Source organism: Camelus bactrianus, chromosome 20, assembly GCF_048773025.1.
Source record: "Camelus bactrianus isolate YW-2024 breed Bactrian camel chromosome 20, ASM4877302v1, whole genome shotgun sequence".
NCBI lineage: Eukaryota > Metazoa > Chordata > Mammalia > Artiodactyla > Camelidae > Camelus > Camelus bactrianus.
In genome coordinates this window covers 31,787,511-31,809,620 of record NC_133558.1, presented here as the reverse complement: position 1 = coordinate 31,809,620, position 22,110 = coordinate 31,787,511, and the positions used below count along the sequence as shown (strand labels likewise).

Below are 22,110 nucleotides of genomic sequence, written 5' to 3'. Positions count from 1 at the left end.
TGGGGTTGGGATATGAGCTCCATTCTCTGGTTGCCTCTTTTAGTGATGCCACTTCTTGACTGTGTCCCAAAGATCCTGTAGCTCTTTGGAAACCAATTCCCCACTCCCTCGGCAGATTGTTACCTCTTGAGTTGGGCTGGGAAACCAAACACCAAGTAAAAGCCATCCCTTTGGTAGAAATGCAGACTTTTAGCTGCACCTCTTAAAGGAATGAGTGGCGTGTGGGAAGGTGGGAAATGATGATAAAATACCACCTGAGCACAAAATGCAGGTGCAGATGGGTTTCTCAGTGGGGGACAACCACTGAGTCAGTGAGCTGTGTCCAAAGATGAGAATCCCCAAGAGGGCATACCTCCTGGGAGAAACTTTATCTTCAAGCTGAGTTGCTCAGGGCTGAGGTATTTTTGCCCAAGGTTTTCTCCTGGATGCTGGAGTCAGGAAAGAAAATATTTTCACTTTATTTCTAAAATAACAATCAGCATCTTTTTTACATATAGAATGGTTTAAACAGTCTCCTACACACACACACACACACACACACACACACATGCACATACAAATAATAATACCTACAAGAATATTTTTTCTGTTTCACAAGTGAGGAAAGTAAGGTCCCAGGAGCTAAATTATTTTGTGCAAGGTCTAAAATAGAGTGAAAAAGCAAACACATGGAAAAGTCCTAGTGTTTTCCTTCTGTTCCCTACCCTTAGGAAACCTACCATGACTTAACCATCTCCAAAGTAGCTTCAGCATGTCCCCTGCCACCCTTCCTCCTGTTCCTACCCCCAACCTATCCCTGAACATGGATCCAGCCCTGGTCCCCCAAAGCACCCAAGATCCACGCAGAGAGATGAGTGGCTGAGTCCATGGAATCACAGAGCCGGCCTTGGGGGTAAAATGAACCAACGCCTACAAGGATCCAACATTCGCTGGCTTGTGGAGGACGTCAGGTGACTTGCGGGTTGGGCCTTAATGTTGCCAACGTTGACCAAGGCTCTTGCAGATCATGGGAGGATCAAACGGTCAGCAGATCCACCTTTTGAAAGCTCAGTCGCCAAATGTTCTCCTCAGTCTTTCCTCAGCAAACTTTTCCACACTGAGAGCTTTGGAGTTGCTCCTGGCAAGAAGAGAAGAAGCGTGACTGTCCCTCCACATTCCAGCCTGCCTTCCGGCCTCCTTCTCCAGGAGAACAGCTCTCAGTCCAGGACACAGGGCGTCCGTGAGGGGTGGGCAGCCTGGGCAAAAAGGTCAAAGCATGGTGAACAGTAAGAACAACAGCTGGCAGGTTCTGGCAGCTTAATTTCAACCAGGCTCTAGTCTATGAGTTTTTAATGCATTGGCTCAGTGAATCCTGAACTCTTACTAGCCCCATAAAACAGATGAGGAAATGGAGGAACAGAAGCATTGAGTACCTTCTTTAAGGTCACACAGTAGGAAGGCTACTCTCCCAGTTTTATTTTTCTGTGCCGTTTGCCTTCTCCATGATGCTCCCTCAAGTCTAAACTCCCTGCCCTGGGGGCCCCCTCTCCCTCCTCCATCTAAGCTTGGTCTCTGGAATGACTCAGAGGCTCTGAATTTGCATCTTTACGAAGAAAACGGTGTTGCTTCTCTCGGGATATTTGTTCTATGTGGAATGAAGAATTCTTTTAAGTGAATTTTAGTCATAAACAAAAATATGGAAGAGATTTCTGAGAACAGAGGCGCTGTCCTGGAGAGGCTGATTTCACACACTGGGTACGTCAGGCGCTGTGGGGTCATATTAAAGGCCTGCCCTTCATATGAACAGCAGAGGGCGCTGTGCAGCTGTGGCCTCGTATTAAGAATGCACTTCCCCTCCCTCCCCTGCTTCCCAGGATGGCATCTCCCAATTAGGAGAAAACTGCCCCGTTTCCACACCTCTCTTCTCCTTCCAGAGGTCCCGGGCACACCTGTCCCGACCTTGTTTCTAAGAAGAGTCCAAGTCTGAGGTCACTGAGATATGTGGAGTTTCCACTGGGATACATGGGGCCCCAATACTGCACAAGTCCAATTCTGACCTCCCGCCCCCTTTCTGCCCCTTGGAAACTGGCCTGCCTCCCCAGACCCCCTCAGTCTAAGATTTTATGTTCTGGTTTAAGGTCTGAAATACCGCCTTTGCCCTGTGGTTTTGCCCTGCCCTGGGTCCCCACCTGGCCTTGGGCTTCCAGACACCCGCGCCCCTGAGCTCTAATCCTGCTCTGAACCCCATGGCTGGAGCCCTGCTTCTTGCTCCTTCCTGCTGCTCCCAGCTCTCCATTCTGGACGGGGAAGGATCACTCATCATGAACTTCACGTCCCTGCCCGCTAATGCCCCCAACACGGTCCCACGGTGCCGCCCTCTGTGCTGAGCACTTCTGACTCCTCCTGGGTCCAGATGTAGAAAGAGGAAAACCCCCAATTACCGAGAAACTTCCAGCCCATGGAGGACGTGCTGAAAGAATGCAATCTCAGCCCATCCCTGACCTCACAGCTTTGAAAATAGAAGTTGAAAGTTGAAGAATTTCAGCTTTCTGTGGGGAGGATTTCTTTGGGGAGGGTCAATGGTGTGCTTCCACCTCCTTCATCCACTGCCTCCTCAGCCTGGTCAAACTTTGGGTACTTCCCCAATTCTAGTAAGCAGTGTAGTCTCTGATCTTGGCCTCTACTGGTTTTCTCCAACTTTTAGTACAGCCAACCAGCTATGCCCAGCTGGAGAAGAGACTTGCCATGCCTCTCGTCTCTAGAATGGTTAGAGATGCTCTCTCTCCCCCACCTGGCACAGTCTAACAAGCTTCCCCAAACAGGTCAACTTAGGACCTGAATGGAAAGATCAGCTTTACTAGGTCATCTGAACTACCTCTTGATTAGTGACTGATCAATAAATGCTATAGTGGTGTCCCACTGAGGAGGAACCACATGGACTAGGAACGGGCAGAGACTGGGGGAGGTAACTCCTTACAGTTCTCCTATATCCTCTCCTTCAAGGTTCTAATACAAAAACCCAAAGGTGAAGGTGATTATTAAAGATAATACACCAGTGTTTTCCTCTCTGCTTTCACAGCACCCCCTACATGCCAGTCAACGTATATGATGCAGCGCCCTCCCACGCCCTCCCTCTCCCTGGGACCATGTGTCAACATCTCACAGCAGCATGACGTCAGGTTTCTATGATCTGTAGCACAGGAGGTCCCTTAAAGGTTCTTCCAACTCAGAGTGTCTTTGATTCCATGAGATTGTTTCAACACTGTGCTTGGTCCCATTGCTCAACATCTGGGCGTGACTCAGAAAGGAAAGGAATGTAAAAAAGGATGTGCCTACTGCCAGGTGGTGTTGAAAAAAAAATCTGGGACTCGTCTACATCCATGCAGAAAGGCACAAAAACCTGTCCAAGACAAACCCACACAGGACTGATTACTCCTGCCCACATTCCCCTGTGACCTCTCGGGCTTCTGGCTGCCGTTTTGTGATTTATTCTCCCCCTCACGGCTGCCCAGTATGTGTTTTCCCCTAATTTCACCTCTGTAGAAATATGACTCAGTTGTTGGCGCGAGTAGATAGCCAATTTGCCACAACCCCACCCCCACCCCCTTAAGAATGATTCTAGGGCCCAACTTCATTAGGGAGAGACAGGCTTGTTGCTCTGTGATTCCAACCCATTAAGTCTTCCTTCCCAACAATGGGGCCATTATAAGTGTCACCACCAACTGGCAAGACGGAATTAAGGTGTGTGAGCGCTGTAAATGGCAGGACGTATCCTGTATCAGAGCAGGTGTGATATGACTGAGGACAGAAAAAAGGAGAAAAGAATTCTTAAGGTTTGGTCGTATAAGCTGAGATGACATGAGGAGTTTGTCGCAACTTGCAAGTGAAGCATCTCCTTGAATTTTTAATACTCACCTCTTAGTCTCACCGATGCATTAGTTTAGATCCATTGGTTGGACTTAACGATGCATTCTAAATGGGGGAAAAAGTAACAGTTAGATGTCAATGAATAACGGCATTGACAAAAATGCACATATATTTATCTTCATGTTTATGCCTGACTAACGGCAAACATGCAAAAATGAAAACATGAAGTACCCAAATTGGCACAGCTACGCAGAATTAAGTGATCGTACTTCACTGAATCTAACATTGTAAGCAGCAGCATTAGTTTTATGTCCACTAAGAAAGAAAAAGAAAAAACTTGCCAATTAAACCCTGACATGCCACTGATTGTACAATACATTCCAATTTCAGAAATATTCAAAGGTGAAAAACAAATGCCTATCTTAGAATTGATGGACTGTGGTACAAAAAGTCACACTCAGTATTAGCTGACCGTAAATTCTGAATCTCAATGTGTCCAGTTTATTTGTTTGTTTTTTTAAAAAGTGGCTCTTATGGAGAAACTGTTGATTGAGTAAATGACTTCTTTCTAATTAATATAACAGTGATGGCAAATTCTGTCGGTACTTGGAAAGACAGATAATTGGGTCAAAATTTAGCTTCAAGATCTATAAATATGCAGACACTTCAGCTCAAGGGGGTGAGGTTCACTGAAAAAGTCCAAAGAAGGAGAATGCTCATTCTAAAGCTGGGTGGCTTGGGGCAAGGCTCCCAAATACACTGGACCTTAGTTCCTCCACCTGTGGAAAGATGAGGTTGGACTAAAATCTCATTTCTAGCTCATGTCTCATTTCCCAGCTCTACCATTTTATGAATAGCATTTTATGGTTCTCAATGGACCAAACATCAAGTTGAAATACAACCAATATGGAAAAATACCCTTGAAGGGTATATTCCATTGACCTTCAACTTCAGCAGGATATTCGGAATGTGACGAATGAAGAAATGAAGAAATGAATGGAGGTATGCCCTGATGACTCTGTTTGCTAACAAATCCTGAAGAGTAGGCGATAATATTTGCCTCTGCTTGACTCTGCCGAGGACACTGACCCTCCAGTATTGAGACTGAGAAGGAGAGACTTACCTCTGCTACCCTTGACGGCGCCTTCAGTGAAGACATCCTCATTCTCAAAGCATCTCTTATCTGAAGAAGCAAGGACAGTGAGGAAACACAGGTCCTCCCCAAAGCCCAGAGCTGTGTCCTGACACTCTGAGACCAGTAACCCTAGCAGAAGCAGCAGCAGGGGGCTTAGCACCGTGCTTGGCAAATCATAAGACGTGGATAAAAGGTGAGGTGTCGTTACAACTAGATTTAGGATTAAGATGAAAATTCCGGTCACGATTTTTCTGCTTTTCACCAGCTCTGCTCACACACAGCCTCCAGGTGACTTGACAAAGAGCAGGAGATGGGAGGGTATAGTTCTTTCCTCTCCTCCTTACAGCTGATGCCTTGAATTAACACACAAACCTCCCCAAAAACTCAACAACCCTCTGATCAAGGCTGCTTCATCCCACTCCCCTCAAGCATGTGGAAACCATTTACGAGTGAAGCAAACTCAAATTACCTTGTGATCCATAATAGTTCCGAACAGCAAGATGAAGAACCCCTGTAGCAAAAGTCAAAAAGTATGAGGGACCATTTTGCAGGCAATATCCCCACTGTTATCTTAATACCCCTCTTCCAGATTCCTTCTGAGATAGTCACCAACTATTAGAAACGTCAGTTCCTGCTGATTCCGATAAAAATGCATGGATGGGTATTTTTGACCCTGCTTCCAGGAAGGAGGACCACCATCACGATTGTACGTGACAGTTGTGGTGTTTATTGAATGGTCACAGCTGTAGGATCGTTTTCAACTTTATTAAATCTGTTTGTTTCTTCCCAAATATTAATACAGCTGCTCTTACTCGGGATGACAGAAACACGTGACAGGAAATCTTGTAATGCAAAGTCACAATCAGGGAAGTTGTCTTGAGAAAATGAAGCTTGTATTCTAGTCTGTTTTCAGAGGAAAAGTCAAGAAATTGGCAGCTAGAACCTCTGAGCTGGCAGGAAAAGTTTCCGCAGACCAGGAAGGCTGGGTCTCTTCACATTTAAATTATCTGGTCACCTGTAAAGTCACACTAATTGATAGTCTTTTTAAGTGGTGAGAGTTGAGGTCCAAGAAAAAGCTAGAACCTGCCATGAGAGGGAAGGGAAGCCAGTTTCCAGGGAAGGATGGGTTCATGGGGAAGAAACAATGAGCAGAAGACTGAGATTTTAAAATGTGAGACACCGGGAAACCTTGCTTGGGAAAGCGGAGTGTGTGTAACCAAAGGGAGTTTAGAACATTTGTTTCCATCAAGAAAAGAGAAAAAGAAATGATCTGAAAAACGAAACACGGAACAGAACTTCCTGGGGTTTAATTAAGTTGCAAAGTAAAAACAGAATGAGCGCATCAGCAATCAGAGTAGCTTTGAGAGTTGGGGAGATTTATGTGAGTCCAAAAATCTCTGATTAAAAAGACAAACCAAACCAACCCTAAGTCAAAGCTTCCTCTTTAAGTCGATGCAAAGGGAAGAGTGACATAAATGTCCTCCATAGTTATTCAAGAATTATGAGTAAATATATATGATTGAACTGAGCCGGCATTCCTTTAAAGTCAGCTCTATTATTTTGCATCAAGCTTTTAAATAGAGCAATGGTGATGTGTGAATATGAATACCTGGCCGCTTTATTAAGCAGTTATGTTTATTTTACTTAAAGCAGAGGTCAAAAAAATTTTTTTTGCAGATAATAAATATTTTAGGCTTTGCAGGCTGCACAGTGTCTGATGCAACTTTCTCATCTTTGCTGCTGTCACTCAAAAGCTGCCCGGAGGCGAGTTGTAAACAAATGCGCGTGGCTGTCTGTCAATAAAACTATTTACAAAAGCAGGCAGCAGGTGACCGTGGTCAACCCCTTATTAAAAACACAACTAAGAATATGATCTTGCCACATTTTCCATGACCCACGGGGTTGGAAAGCAGCCTGGCTAGCGACAGCTTCCCCAGAAGGGCGAGCCGAGTAGCCAGGACGGAGGAAAACAACTTTTAGAGGAATGATCTTGTCAAGCCAAGCACGTTAAGCAAGAAAAGACAGTGGCGGTCATAGATCCATGTTTATCTTACAGATGAGAAGTTTGAGGACCAGGGAAAATGACCTTCCTAGGAGCAGGTAACATGTGCCGAGGTCCATTTCTGTGAGTGATGAGGTGCATTTATTTCACAGAGAGCAGCGGGGAAGAGGTCTGAGATTGCCTGGCTGGTTAGCACCCACAGGGAGTGGCAGGGCCCCTCTCTCCACACTGTGAGATGTGACTACAACTTCGTTGAAGCCCCAGACTTCCTGAGAAAGGATCACAATTGTTCTTGTTTTGAGGCATAACATGTGAGTGTAGCCTCACACATCCCTGGCCAAAGACTCGTCCTTTATAGGTTGAACATCAGCTTCATTGACCTTGAAGTTGAACCTTTGACATTGAAGCTTTAGGAGGGATGCAGGTAAATCAGTGAGGAGAGAAGAAAGGAGATTGCTACTCAACCAGCCTGATCATCTGAATCCAGCTGGAGAATCAAGAGGGTGATAAATGTCACAGATAAATATCTCCAAGACATGGAAGGAAATGGAAGGAATATTGTGTCCCATATTTTTAAGCCATAGCCATGTTTCATTTTTATAGCTAGCATACCAAATTACAAAATGATAATATTTTATAGACACAATATTAATGACTAGTATTCATTAATAGAAGTCTCCCTCTTGGAACTTACCTGGAAAGCATTGAGCAGGGCAAAGATGATATGGAATATCAAGGAAGTGCCTTGCAGGAGGGTGGCTATTCCGAAACCCCAGGTCAGTCCCAGAAGTGGGGTGAGGATGGCAACATTTTTGCTGATCCTCATAATTATGGCCAAATCCTGAGACTTGGAACTGCCAATAGAGGGCCTCTGAGTGTTGACCGCAACAACCAAAACCACAACAAGATTCACAGCCACGATGACCAAGGCTGGGATGGCAAATGCTAAAAGGGCTTTGGTGTCGTCCCAGTTAAGCCAACAGGCACCGTGTCTCGTGTAGCCTCTCCCTGGCACTGTGACAGCAACTGTGGTGACGGCGATGACCAACGGGCACCCATAGCCAATGGCAAAGCCAATGGCCATCATGCGGGACTTCATCATCCTCCGGAAGACCACCAGTATTCCGTAGATGATGAGCAGGGCTTTGAAGAGCATCCAGAAGAACAGGGAGAGGTAGAAAAAGTGGCTGAAAAAGGTCACCGCTACACACCAGTTGTAGTCCTGGGCCTTTCTGTTAAAGTTGGTGCCTAGGATGAACCACACGTTGGCGGTCAGGAGCGACACAGCTATGTTCACGATGCACACGTGTCGCATGTATGATATCTCCGTCACCACCACCCGGGACCACACCGTGGCTTCAATGATCAGGCAAAGGATCAAGCTCAGGATGGAGCTGCTGAGCCCAATGCAGGTGATGTAGTCCAGGACCTTGTTGTCTATGGATCTGGGGGACATGAGAATGGAAAAAGACGTCACAGCGTTGGTGTAGTTACACCGGCATTTTGCTCTGTTCGCGACATCCAGCGCTGTTTCACACACGCTCTCATCCCACCTCCTTCTGCTGGAGTGCCAGCCGACACACTGCGCCCTGGCGTTCCGGGGCCTATTGATCTTCTCAAAGGTGAGTAAGATTTGCTTCAGTTCTTCTGGTAAGATCACAGAAAGGACCAGCCCATTTACGGGCCTGGGAAGATCCTCATCTTGCAAGTGGGCTTCCTTCAGAACGGCCCCCAAGGTGGGAAAAGCGATGCTGATGGCTAGGGATGCATTTGGTGGCAGCTTCCACAGCTCCTGACTGGGAATTTCTACGATTCCTAGGATACCCTCCGTTGTGTTGCTCACGTTCGAGGAGAAATTGAAACTTCTCCCTTGGGTATTGTGGTTGATGGGAAATCCTTTCGTCTGAATGAACAGTTCATCCACGATGTGCTCGGGTTCATGGTAGATGCGGAGTCGCCTGGCAAACGCATTCACTGCCTGCAGCAAATCTGAGCTGGCATTTTTGTCTGGAATAAAAGCCCAGTTTGGAATGACTGCCGGGTCGAGGATGTGGTTGGCGACTTTGCTGTAGCTCTACAATGGAGAAGAGCGGATACCGTACTGAGGATTTACACATAATTGTAGAAAATCGATTTCTAAAATCTGAAGCTACTAAAGATCAAACGGCTTGATATTATTTGACATATTTCTTTTCTGTTTATTAGAATCTCATACTAGTAAGTCTGCAGAGAGGGGAGAAAAGTAAAAGAATGCTAAAAATAAACTTTTTTTTTGCCAAAATCCATGAATACATTGAGTGTGCCAAAGTTCATCAACACATTAAAAGCTCTTAAAACGTCCTGCCATAAGGAAACTTGTTTGGCTTTGTTTAACCGCGTTCCTATACTGCTGTGCTCCAGGTCACCCACCGAAAAATAGAACTTCTCACATTTCTCAGAACATTTACGTTCCACAAGAATAAAATTTTGGAAACACTACAGCGGGCTCAGTCTTGCTCACAGCCATCAGTAGGTGATAGTTTCTTGAAAATATTAAGTCTGTACAAAAACATGTATTAAAAAAAAAGCTCTAACTTCTTGAAAACTTTCATAAACTAGAATGAATTGATATCCAATACTGAAATGAATTGTTGTGATGGTTCCTGGGGTTATTGTAGTTTTTCCCCTGAGAAAGCACATTTGAAACTATTAAAATGCAAGATTTGGGGAAAAAAAAAGATTGTCAGTTTTTAAAATGAAATTAACAAAGAATACCTTCATTTTCTCTCGGGTAACGTTATCAGATAAGTCTGTAGAAATATTTTTCAGTATCTCCACTATGAATGCAATATTTCCAGACGTGGCTTCTGATGACTTCACAGTATCAACTATGCAGGCGAAATCAAGTGGGCAGTTCTTTCGGATGCCATGAGCTACGCTCTTGATGGGCTCTGGAGCTCGAAAGTCAAGAATGTGCAGGGGGATAAATGGTGCTGCGATGGAGAGGCGTGATGCACTATTTGAGCCCTGTTTTTATTTTTTTTAAAAAAAACAATTGTTTCATTCAAATATAATTAAGCGCCTAACACGTCAGACAAAAGGAGTTGGAGGCACAAATAATCCACAGGGGAAAAACAAACAAAGAGGCAAAATGGTCCTAAAAAGTGGTTTAGGTGCTGAGAAGTAAGGAAAAATTAAATGGGGTCCCAAACAGACAGGAGATTCCACCCAAATTCCCACAGAGATCAGGATACTGACCTTTCTTATCAGAACTTGCTTTCAGGACAGTGATTTTAACTCAAGTGTTATTACAAGAGAGTTTTCTCCAGAGAGATGGAGAAACTCTAGAAACAAAATTTGCCTAATTGTTTCATTTACTTATTTTTTTAAAGAGGAGCCACGTGGAATTTCATGGGGGAGTGGTTTTTGGAGGTTGGCAGTTCAAACACAGAGTGCTAAGGCATTGTGATTTCGAGAAGTCTAGAGTTCACTAATTAGAAGAAGTTATTTGTTCATTTCTTCATAACTTTACCTAGAATTTCCCAGAATGGGACTTTGGGCAAGCCAAAGCAATAATTTATTCATTTAACTCCCTTTTAAATGCCACTGTAGCTACAAGGACATCTGTGTGATTAGCTATGCTAAGGGACAGACTGCACTGTTAAAATTTTAGGAGATTCAAGAGATCAGGGTCCATCTACAGGATTGGAGGGGAGGCAGAAATAGTCACTAAGTGAAAGGATATTTTCATTTTAATTGAAATCTGTTGTATTCACTGAATTTCTACTCCCTCGAGGTCACACATCTCTCCTTTCCTTTGGCCAAGTGATTGAAAGCACCGGAAAAATATATCAAAATGAATTTGATTCTAGACAATTTAGTTGCTTAATGGATTAGCCTAAGAGTCATGCAAATCCATCTTCAGAGCTAAAACCTTAACCTCGAAGTATTTATCCTTGTGTAAATGAGTTTCAGATATTTTTTGAGAGAAGATTCTCAGAGGGAGAAAGAGAGAGAGCAGGGATTGTGGAGAGCTGCTGAGAATCTGGGTAAAGAAGTAATGGTAAGACACAAACGTAGGCCACTCTGTAGAATGTCTCAAGCCCAGATCTGAGACTTATTGTCAGGCTAAGCAGCAAACATGAAAATTGCCTCTACCCGTTCTGGGGGGACAGGCTCTTGTAGAATATGCAAATATGCAAATGTGCAAATATCCAAATTGTAAACACATCACCTTAAAGAGTGCTTCCACAGAAAGGCTTGTACAAGTTTCAATTGATTTTTGCCACTTGTTTCCGCTACAGGTAAATCCTATTTCTCCATGAAAGTGCTGGGCACAGGGCTGGCTGCAGTTGGAAGAAGTGGAGCAAAGTCCTTGGCATTTCTCTGAAAGGCAGTGGGAGAGAGAGAAGCCCTAATTAGCATTTCCGCATCTAACTCATTCTGGGGCTTTGGGGGGTGGCTTCCCAGCGGAGGTGACATTCAACTGGGTCCTTCATAGCGAGTAAGACCTGCCAGGCAGACTGTGAAGCTCAGTCCAAGGAGAGAGAAAGGTGTGAGTTCTGAGGAATTATTTGCTTTGTGGCATTTAAGCAACTGACCTAAGCGTTTTTGATCCTACTCCTTTCTATGGGGTGTGGTTATCCTTCTCTGCCCCATTCCCACCCAGGAGCCTTTTAAAGCATCCCCTATTGGGTCACTGTCATTCTTTAATTTTTTATTTTTTATTTTTTTTTTAATGGAAAGAAGTAGAAAATGCTGAGAGCTATTAAGGTGTTGAAATAAATACAATGAGGTGACCAACTGGCTGTGAATCAATAAATGCACTCATATTTATGGCTTGGACAGCGCTGTGGATGACTCCATTCATGGAGAAAGGGAATGAGTGGCTTTGCCTCTTTCTTTGACATCTACCCAAGTGTAGCAGTTTTTGCAAGTTATTTAAACTGAGTGCTTCTCCGTGTCTTCCTCCCTACGGTTTGGAGGTAATGCTATAATTTTGCTACAAACACTGATGGGACAGCATCTTATATAGCACTTAGATCAGGGTTGTCTTAAATGCTCAATGAATGTTACTACTTTCCCTCCCCTTTCCTTTCTCGGTTCCACATCTGTGTAGAGAGGTATTTGCCACCAAAAATATACTTGGCCATGACTGTGCAGAACCCAGCTGTCACCGCTGTGTGGGTGAGAACCATGTGACTTCACTATCTTACTACTAATCACGCCGCCACAGTTTCTCTCTCACTTTTTGGGAGTGACCGGTCTTGCCAACATCACACCTGTTATATCACCTCTGCAGACCTCTCAGCCCCAGAGTGTTGCAGATATTTAAGCATCCTGAAAATATCTTTGAGTAAAGGAACAAATGAATCCCATCCTCTCCCCTCTTCTACCTCTCATTAGCTCATTAGTTCAAACAGATATTCCCTTCTGAGTGTTAAAATGCACTCTTGTCTCCTAGTCTAAAACACACGTGAGTATTTGCCAACTCGCTACATTGACTCTGCCGTGGACAAACATATAATTGTAAGAAAATCTATTAACACTGGTAAACATTGAGAACTTATTAGAGATTGTTATTCTGCTTGAAATCTTATGGTCTTGGGACAGATTTGCAGTATCAATGCCCTTCCTTTCTTCTGCCCAGTCTTCCAATGGAAGAAGAACATTCTGTAGCCACATACCTTGCATCTTCCCAGTCTTGGGTTTTCCTTCAGGACCTTGAAGTTTATCTCCATCCTGTAAAACATAAATTTCACTTTATATAAAGGTCTTCTTTACTGTGGGGCTCTCCTCTCTCATCTCAACTTAGAGGCTCCATGGCGATTTGAAAAAAAATGTGTTCAGGACTAGGAAGAAAACTGCAGCTCACATTGCAGGAATTTGCAGAAGGACACAGGGGTGCGAGTCCTGACGGAGAACATGCCGTCCCCTGGTGAAGGCTGGAAACCTGAACGTGGTCACCAGGGCTCTAAAGTCAGTGGATTGGATACATTTGGAAAAGTTAGAAAGTTGGCGCATCCTGGGAGGGCACAGTGATGACATTCTAGCGCAAAGCTCTTCCCTGCCTATATTAACTGTAACAATGACACGGAATGAAAATGGTCCGCCAGATACTGTGTGTCCTTGGGGAGGAAGAAATGAGCAGACACTAGGAATGAGCACTAGGCTACAATAATAGAATCACAAACTCTTTTTGTGGCTCTAAGGGACTAAAATATACATAAATAAGTAAACACCCTTCACGTTACAGGTAAGGGAATTAAGACTGGGAGAAGTGAAGCAACTTGTGCAACTAACAAGCAAAGTTAAGGTCTGAACCTAAATGGCTGAACTGCCAGGCTGGTGCTTCCTCCTCCCAGCAGCTGCCTTCCTGCCCACATACTCAGCTGCTTGCAAAGTGGTCTTTCTACTGTACTGTTGCGCCCTGTCACAACCGTGCTATCCTGTCGCCAGTCCCAGCCACCTCTCCACTTTTCTTGGTTCCTGTCTCTGGAAAGCTAATCAGTAAGGGTAAAAGCATAGTCATTTGAAAATTTCTTTTAAGTAACAACATTATTTACCATAAATCTAGTCCTTTCAGAGAACTGACAGATTTCTCACGGGATTGTATTAAGAATGGACCAAACTTACTTTTATGTGGATCTTGGTTCTAGGATGAGAAGATTCTGTGGCCAGAAATAGCATTACACAGCAAACCATGATTGCCTGGGACTTCATTTTCACATGTGAGGACCTTCACCTGCAGTAGAGGAGGAAGTGGCAGCCCCACGTGATTAACACGATACTCAGCTGACCAACCAGCCCCTCGGGAGCCCACTGGATGCTCTGAGATATTCACTCCCAAACGACCTGCCTCGGGGAAGGACACCAATATCTACTTCAAGCCAGCTAAAATGTGAAAAAAAAAGGAAAGATTTTTCTATCAACTGTTGACCTTTCTACAAACAACAGTCAGGAATGACAGGAGCACCAGGAAAGACGTATGTTCACTGAAGCATCATCTCTTCTTATTTAATCCACAAGTTCCTTTAATAGTAACGTTTATCAAGAACTTCCATTTTCCAACCACTGTACTAAGCACTTTCTTTGCACTAACTCATTTCATCATATGATTTGAGATATTATCACTATATTCATTTTTTTTTTCAAAGGAGAAACTAAATTATAAAGCATGGAGCAATTATGAGCCCACGATCACTCAGATAAAACATGGTGTAGCCAAGAGCTCAACCCAGATGATCCAGCTGGAGAGCAATTCTTAATCTCTAGCAGGGCTGATGGCCAAGTTGGATGGTTCTTTGTTGTTAGGGACTGTCCTCTGCAGCACTGGCCTCTACCCACAAGATGCCAGGAGCTAACCTCTTCCCAGCTATGACAGTCAAAAATATCCCCAGACATTGCCAAATGTGCCCTGGGGGAGAAACTGCCCTGAGTTGAGAACCACTGTCCCAAGTGGTGCTCCAAGCATATAGAGTCAAGTAACTTAAAATAAAATGAATATACACTATTGTCTGCTACCGGAGCACGCACTGTTATGTATACAGGCATCCATATAAAAACTAAAAAGTACATAATTTTTATATTTTAAAAACTCCTATGTTAAAATGCTATTCTTCTTACCTGGAAGCAAGGCACTCTGACATATCCATGATTTTTATCTTGTATCCCACTTTATTCTACCTGACGTTCTCTCAAACGTTGGTTGCCACCCACTAAATTGAATTCACAGCCCTCTAGGGGATTGTAACCTGCAATTGGAAAAACAGAAATAGTTACTATAAGATTCACTTTTATTAGCAAGTCAAAAATTGTTCACTTCTCTCACCAAGTTTGTCAATTCCATCCTTTCTCTTTCTTCCTCTTCACAATCCTATTGAAATCTCCTTCCCCCAGTACATCGGAGAGAAAAGATACCTACATTCAGGACCAACTGATGACCAACTCAGACTGATGAGTAAATTCAACTCTTCTCCACCTGGGGAGCATCATTTGAAATGCGCAGTGAAATGGTTGAAGGACAGCCAAAGGGAGATATTTATAATAATGCCTGCTGTCTAAGTCTTCAGGAGAAGGGTCACTTTTATCCTTCATTGTTTTCAAAATAGGGACTTTGCTTAAAGCTAATCTTGCTGGAAGAAAGTCAGGCATTTGGCTTAGTGATACAGTGTGATGTGATTTACGGAGTCCAAAAATTTTCCCCCATCCAATGCTAAGGCCTCTAAGTCCGTAGTTCCTAAAGGTGTCTCAAGAGTAAAGGATCCAATAGCCATGACATTTTCTATAGATCACTCTGCTCTTTGTGGGACGTTATGAAATGATGATACATTTCATGATTCACATAAACTAAGAAAAATTTTACTAGCAGACATATATATGTGATACAAAATCATAAGCATAATCATATGAAACACAAACTTTGAACTCAGCACAATTGGTTATTTTTGGTTAATTAATTTGCTACTTGATCATTCATGTTCTTAGAGTCTGGTGTATGTAACCCACATACTGTTTGGTATGATAATTACTTGTAAAATTTCCTTCAGTTACTACAAATGTTGGGGAGAGAATGTTTAATGATGTTACTCAAGAGGAGTCAGAGCATTCTTATTTTTGCCCAGTTTGATTGGTGGGGATGAGTCAGGTGGACAGGTGTTTTCAGGTTCGCCCCAGTCAGATAGTTTCTCTTCTTGCCAAAAAGAGTGGAAAGGGATTTCCTCCCAGCAGAATTCAGGTGTTGGCTAAGACCAAAAGCCAGAGTTTCCTGCAGAGCAGACAGTGAGGACAGCTTAAGAGCTCTGAGAATGAAGAATTTAAAAATAAACAGAAGCATTGCCCAGCATAATCCGTAATCAGAGGTTGAAGGAGGGAGGGTGTAGCTCAGTGGTAGAGTGCACGCTTAGCATGCATGAGGTCCTGGGTTCAATCCCCAGTGCCTCCATTAAAAACAAAAGATAGCAAACACAGATCAGAGGTTGATATTATATAAACAGAATAGGGGAAGCACACATTCTTTGATTAACTATTGATAAAGACTTAATAATTAGAGTGAACTTTGAGTTTTGCATAATTTCAAACTGAAAAATTTCTGCAGATACAAATGAAGAGCCTCTCTAAGACCTCGCACAATGTCTACGTATAGTAAGCTTCTCCTTGAGTTTTTAATATTCACATCTTATCCTTAACGATTCATTAATTTAGATCCATTGGTTGCACTTAACAATGCATTCTAAATAGGGGGAAAAAAGTAATAGCGATGGCAATGAGTTATGGCATTGACAAAAATGCACATGTATTTACCTTCATGTTTATGCCTGACTAACGGCAAACATGCAAAAATAAAAACAGGAAATGCCCAAACTGACACAGCTACGCAGAATTAAGTGATCGTACTTCACTGAATCTAACATTGTAAGCAACATCATTATTTTTATGTCCACTAAGAAAGTAGAAGAAAAAACTTGCCAGTTAAACCCTGACATGCCACTGATTGTACAATACATTCCAATTTCAGAAATATTCAAAGGTGAAAAACAAATGCCTATCTTAGAATTGATGGACTGTGGTACAAAAAGTCACACTCAGTATTAGCTGACCATAAATTCTAAATCTTAATGTGTCCAGTTTATTTATCTGTTTTCAGGAAAGTACCTCTTATGGAGAAACTGTTGGTTGAGTAAATGACTTCTTTCTAATTAATATAATAGTGATGGCAATTTCTGTTGGTACTTGAAAAAACAGATAGCTGGGTCAAAATTCAGCTTCAAGATCTATAAATCACAGACACTTTAATTCAAGGGGGTGTGGTTCACTGAAAAAGTCCAAAGAAGGAGAATGCTCATTCTAAAGATTGGCTGGGTGGCTTGGGGCAAGGCTCCCAAGTACACTGGACCTTGGTTTCCTCATCTATGGAATGACCAGGTTGGACTAGAATCTCATTTCTAGCTCATGTCTCATTTCCCAGCTCTAGCATTTTATGAATCTCTGATTCTGGGTTCATGTTGTCCCACCTCAATGGTCCAAACATCAAGTTGAAATGCAACCAACATGGAAAATTCTCTTGAGGGGTATATTTATATAATTTAATTTTTAATTTTTAAGATGTCTATGTATACCACCAGTTTGCAAAATTCCTGACAATAGAACAGCCAGCCCTCCTGAGCCAGTACAAGCCAGTTCCAGCCCCTCACTGCCTCCTGCCTGCCCCAGGGTCCGACCTTCACCCAAACCCAGCTTTCAGCTTCTCACTGTCCCATCAGTACTGGCATTCAGACGGCAGTACCGATGAATGAGAAAAGAAACCTAGGTTCTGAATGCAGAAACGAGGAAAACAAGGACACAAAATCTAAACATTAAATTGTCCAGAGGGACATCAGCAATATACAGACAGTACTGAAAGAAGAAATTTTCAAATGTGAACGTGACCGAGGCCAGCTCGCCTGGACGCTCGCCTGGTCAAGGGGTTTACTTGTTCCTAGTGAAGAGTGGCCGCGGTCCGTGCTGGGTCCTACCTTACACGGAAAATCCAGAGTTATTCTCTGAAAAGGATGCTTAAATTACCTTTATGCTATTTACTGACTTCTGGTTCTACAGAGAGTTCAACTTATCAACAAAGTTGTGCGGCTTCATAAAATCCCTCATTTCTATAAACCCTTGGGGATGGTGGCAGAAAAACACTTTGTTGGAAAGAACTGTCCCTGGCTACTTAAATCAAGATCCCAGCATGCAGTGGAGGGATGTGAAAAAAGTAAGCAATGCTCCTGACAGAATCATGCGGCAACAATGTATGTTTATCCTGGGACGGACGCATAATATCCTCCACTTGTTTGACAACAGTTTGTCACAGGTACCAAAAAGTAAAGTGAAAAAGGATGAAAGAAAAAACAGCACTGAGGACATTTGTATACTTCGTTGTTCTGTGAATTCGGGAAATCTGTCTGCTCTACTCTTAGTGGGCAAGCAATACAGAATTTGATGTCTATTGGATTTGGCCCAAGGCATTGTGTCCTGAAGTGAGTTTCTGTGAATCACTGGTCTATAAAAGACTAAGGGGTCCCCTGGCCCAATCAGTTTGGGAAACACTGTGCACCGCCATCACCACCCCCTCACACACATACATTCACATAGCAGAGTTCTGAGAGCTCCTGAAGTGACAAGACCATCACCCAGGTTTTACCAGATTTACTTGATCATCAGAAGTGCTTTGGGGGGATTTAAGGCTGCTATTCAAAGACAGTGTGTTATCGTGGAATATATTAATCTCTCCAGACTCAGGCTTTACATGCCTTTGTGGGACCCCCTGCCCCATGCCAGTCCTGTGTTAATACCTTCCTGGGAGCTCCTTTAATTCACCCACACCATGCCCCCAGGTAGCCCAGCAGAGAGTCATAGTCCTGGCCTTCGTGTGTCCTGAAAGAAGGAGGCAGTGGACAGGTAGACTTTCCGAGTCAGAATTACCCTGCAACAGGACGTGATGCTCAGGGTGGAGAGGGAGGGAAGGCAGGCACAGATGCCGGGCGGGCGTTCGGAAGTCTGGGCTGATCACCAGGGAGAGAACCACAGACTCCGAAATGGAGAATCAAAGGGAGGAAAAGAAAACGTGGCGCCAAAGAACTCTACTTGAGGCTGTTAGTGCTAAGCAGGTAACCAAGTAGCTACGTGACATTTACAAGGAAACTCCCTCCGCTTCTACACCAGCCACCCGATGAAGGCAGCTCCGCATCTTGTTCCCAAAGGATATGAAAGGAGCCTTATTTCAGAGATAAAAGCAACAAGCAATCTGGAGTGACAGCTTCTCAGGAACTAGAAAAGTTCCAAATCCTTCATCCCCCTTCCCACAACCTGCCTCTCTCTGCACATCCTTACGAAGGATGTGAACTACCTACTATCATCCACTTTGGCTTCTCACTTAATAATACACAGCCATTCTAGGTGGCTGAGTGGAAGCCAAGCTCTCTGCTCTAATGTGGTGATGACTTCAAAGAGAGAGAGAGAGAGAAGATCTGGTTTGCTGCCCTCAGAGGCTTCAAGGGAAGTGCAGCTTCAGCCTAAAGTCCCAGAGGGACTGCCTCTCGGGGTTTGGCTCTCTGGAGAGATCACAGCATAAGCATTTCCCACACCACTGCCTGTGCTCTGAGCCCTAATGACAAGGAGTCAGCAGAGCACAAGGCTTAGTCTCTCAGCCCCAGAGGAAGTAGGCTGCACCTAGTGGAAAAATTGGGTTATCATTGGGAGGTAAACCCAGAAGGACACTTCTCTGTCCCCAGCATCCAGCAGAGCACAAGGTGTATACCAGACACTCCATAAACATCTGGTGGATAAATGAATAAAGGTGTGAATGGTGCCAGCTTCTCAAGTTTTTGTTGTAAAATCACAAGGCAACGTTCCTGTCTTAGAGGAGCATATGAGCCCATTTGCAAGGCTAGATCATTTTGGAACCTGGTGATTGAAGTAAAAATGCACCCAGGCTAATGGACCTCCACCTTGTTGTACCACCGGGAGCCTGGTGTGTAAAAGGATGCAAGGTCCCCTCTCGGCTCAGCAGGAAAGAACGCACTGCCAGATTGGCCATGTCTGCCACGGGCATGACAGGGCAGGTGTCTCTCCATGCTGTGTCCACAGAGTCGGAAATCATAAAGCCCCGTTTCCCTGGACAGACCCAGAACTCGCTGGCTGTTTTTAAACACCACCTCCTATTTGTCCCATGTTCCTTTGTACCTGGAGCTGAGTTTCTAAATGAGTTGGCATTCAAAAGTACAATTAATCTTCCCTGGGTCCTGGAATGTATCTCTGATACCAGGTGCTAGAGGAGTTGCAGCAGGTGACTCACCTGAACGGAGTGCTCCCCGCCTGTCTGGACAGGCTGAGCGAGGGCTAGCATCCAGACTGTCAAAGGAATTAGTAGGATGTACAGCCTGGGAGCTGTAACCACAGTCAGGCAGGAAGGAATGCACGGAAAGGCGTGATCTCTCAAACCTCTGCATGCAAAACACCCCCAGGTGAGCTGGGTGGAAATGTTTGTAAACTAAGGGGACACTTTCCCAAAGTGCTCCTCGCCACTGAACTTCACCCCAAGGTGAGAGGGAGGACCTAGCCTTGCTCGCCAGCTGACTTTTTAGACAGCACCTCACCTCGTATTCCTTGGCCAATCCCACTGATGGGAAGGACAGATTCAGAAAGGTTAACTGGAGGATGCGGAACTTAAGCGTTAAGTGACCCACTTTTGGGGGGACGTGTGTGTGTTTGTTTTGCTCCCCTCAGCCTAATTTTGTAACTGTGTGTAATTAGAACTCTGATTACACAGCCAGGGCTAACCAAGTTGTTTGGGTGTTTCTTGGCCTCAGCAACAGAATGTACTCACTGGTTCACTGGATGAGCTGTTAGACACGAAGGATCTGCTGGAATCATGAACACCTCACCCTTGGCTATTTTAGATCGCATCTAGCCAGGTCTCTGTGTAGCTCAGTAGCTTCTCTGAGAACTGCAGTCTGAATTCAAATTCTGATAAGTTTGAAGAATCACATAATCTCACAGTTGGAAAGCTCCCAGCGTCTCACCAGCTATCTCGATACTTACATGATTTTAAAGAAACTGGTATGTCAAGCAACTGCTCTGGTCCATAAAGAAAGCTCGCTGGAGGGCAGACACTGAAAATACAGCCCCTGAGGATGCACACTGTAGAGCTCCCACAATTGTCCTCAGAGCATAAGGAACGTAGCCCGCCGAGCAGCAGAGTGTTGGCCACTCAGAACGAGGGGAGATGCCTTTGCAAAAAGGTTTTAGCAGTAACTGGAGGAACTGTTTCCTTTGAAGTTGACATAAAGACAGCCCTAGTAAGAGAAGAAGCTACTATAATTCTACCTAATAAAACTGAAAAAGGAGGGGGAAAAAAGACCAAAAAAAAACCCCTAGCTTTACACTCAGCCTAAAGGAAGCGAATCAAAAGCTAGTTTTCTCATCCAGTTTATCAAGCAAAGGAGACGGTCACAGAGAGTCTAATTGCCTGACAAAGTGCTTTGAACTTTCACTCTTAGGAGTGAGCCATTTACAGCCTGGCAAATGACTTTTTAAAGAAAAACAAACGTAAAAGAGACTTAGGAAATACTCCAACCACGAGCTGGCCAATCTCTAAATAACATTAGGGAAGCTTCCAGCAGAATCAAGCACTCCAGAAAGTCCCATCATAAATCACACACTTTCCCCATTCTGGAATACAGAAACAACCTTGTCTTCACGGGAAAAGAGGGGCTGGGGAGCCATGTGTACTCACGGCATCCATCCGGGAGACCAAGCGGCCCAGCGGGAAGGTCGGCGCCGGCTTCCCCCCACCGTGCCCCCCATCACGGGCCCGCCCCGGCGCCTCCCACGGTCCCCGTCCCCATCTTCTCCATATCTGAAAGGGAAGTAAGTCCAGGAGGCTCCCCCGTGCAAACCAGCCACCTGCGGTGAGAAGCCAGGGTGAGAACTGGAACCCTGCCCTGGGTTCCCAGGCTTGTGTAAGTCTGTGATTCACCGCACAGCGGGTCCGTCCGACACGCCTAAGAGAAATTACAGGTTTCTCTTGTCTGAAGCAAACCCATTCGCGTGAGTCACTTGTTTGTCCTTTCGTTGCTGCTCTTCATCTCAGATGATCATGAGACTCTGTTGCATCTACTGCATGGGGCTGATCAGAACGCGGTGCGGGGGGGTTGGGGTGGGGGGGGCGGGTAAAATGCAAGGTTGTGTCCCTGCGGTTGATGATTTAAAGGCCATCACATTTTTGCCTGTACTGACGTTGAACTTGGAAAACACTGGCGAGGACATCAAGCAGTACGTTGTGATCCAATCCCTACCTTAATACCAAAGAGATTTTTGTTTTATTTTTTAATGACTGGGGAACTCAGACATATTCTCTGTCTGAGTGGCCCAGTCCCCGCTTGTGGGAGACTCCCCACGATCATGGACCTGGGCCAGGGCAGCCTGGTGGATTGTCCATCTCATCACCGCATAGTCCCGCACACTCCAACTCTAGCGTCTCCTATTTACATACCTTCCTGGTCCCCCAAATCCGATGAAAACCTCCATTGAAGTATTACCAGAGGAGATGCTGACAATAAGGAGAAATAAGTGAAAAGCAGTTTTGTTACAATGTTTGTAGTAAAAAGGA

General features: G+C 44.4%; 1 protein-coding gene across 3 annotated transcripts; it reads right to left on the bottom strand.

The window, feature by feature from the left end:
• Positions 1-434: 434 nt before the first annotated feature.
• Positions 435-21,473, bottom strand: LOC105083849 (adhesion G protein-coupled receptor F4). 3 transcript variants are annotated; one of them, XM_045509303.2, is made up of 11 exons: positions 21,235-21,473; positions 14,589-14,716; positions 13,599-13,707; positions 12,650-12,704; positions 11,197-11,348; positions 9,738-9,989; positions 7,678-9,057; positions 5,451-5,492; positions 4,970-5,029; positions 3,895-3,951; positions 435-1,117 (listed from the first exon to the last, which is right to left on the bottom strand). In XM_045509303.2, exons 3-10 carry the CDS (start codon positions 13,683-13,685, stop codon positions 3,904-3,906), a joined length of 2,076 nt encoding a protein of 691 aa, XP_045365259.1. In that variant the 5' UTR covers positions 13,686-13,707; positions 14,589-14,716; positions 21,235-21,473; the 3' UTR covers positions 435-1,117; positions 3,895-3,903. The 3 variants fall into 3 exon arrangements, with proteins under 3 accessions (XP_045365259.1, XP_010972160.1, XP_045365258.1); XM_010973858.3 differs by having other exon boundaries at positions 435-1,235; positions 21,235-21,467; XM_045509302.2 differs by lacking the exon at positions 21,235-21,473 and adding an exon at positions 20,326-21,140 and having other exon boundaries at positions 435-1,235.
• Positions 21,474-22,110: the final 637 nt, after the last annotated feature.

Bases quoted from the DNA above. Each gene is read 5' to 3' on its own strand.
- LOC105083849 (XM_045509303.2), bottom strand. From the start codon at position 13,685: ATGAAGTCCCAGGCAATCATGGTTTGCTGTGTAATGCTATTTCTGGCC. The intron at 5,493-7,677 runs GTAAGTTCCAAG...CTTTTGCTACAG, and splicing joins CCCTGCTCAATGCTTTCCAG to GGGTTCTTCATCTTGCTGTT. The intron at 5,030-5,450 runs GTAATTTGAGTT...TTGCTTCTTCAG, and splicing joins GAACTATTATGGATCACAAG to ATAAGAGATGCTTTGAGAAT.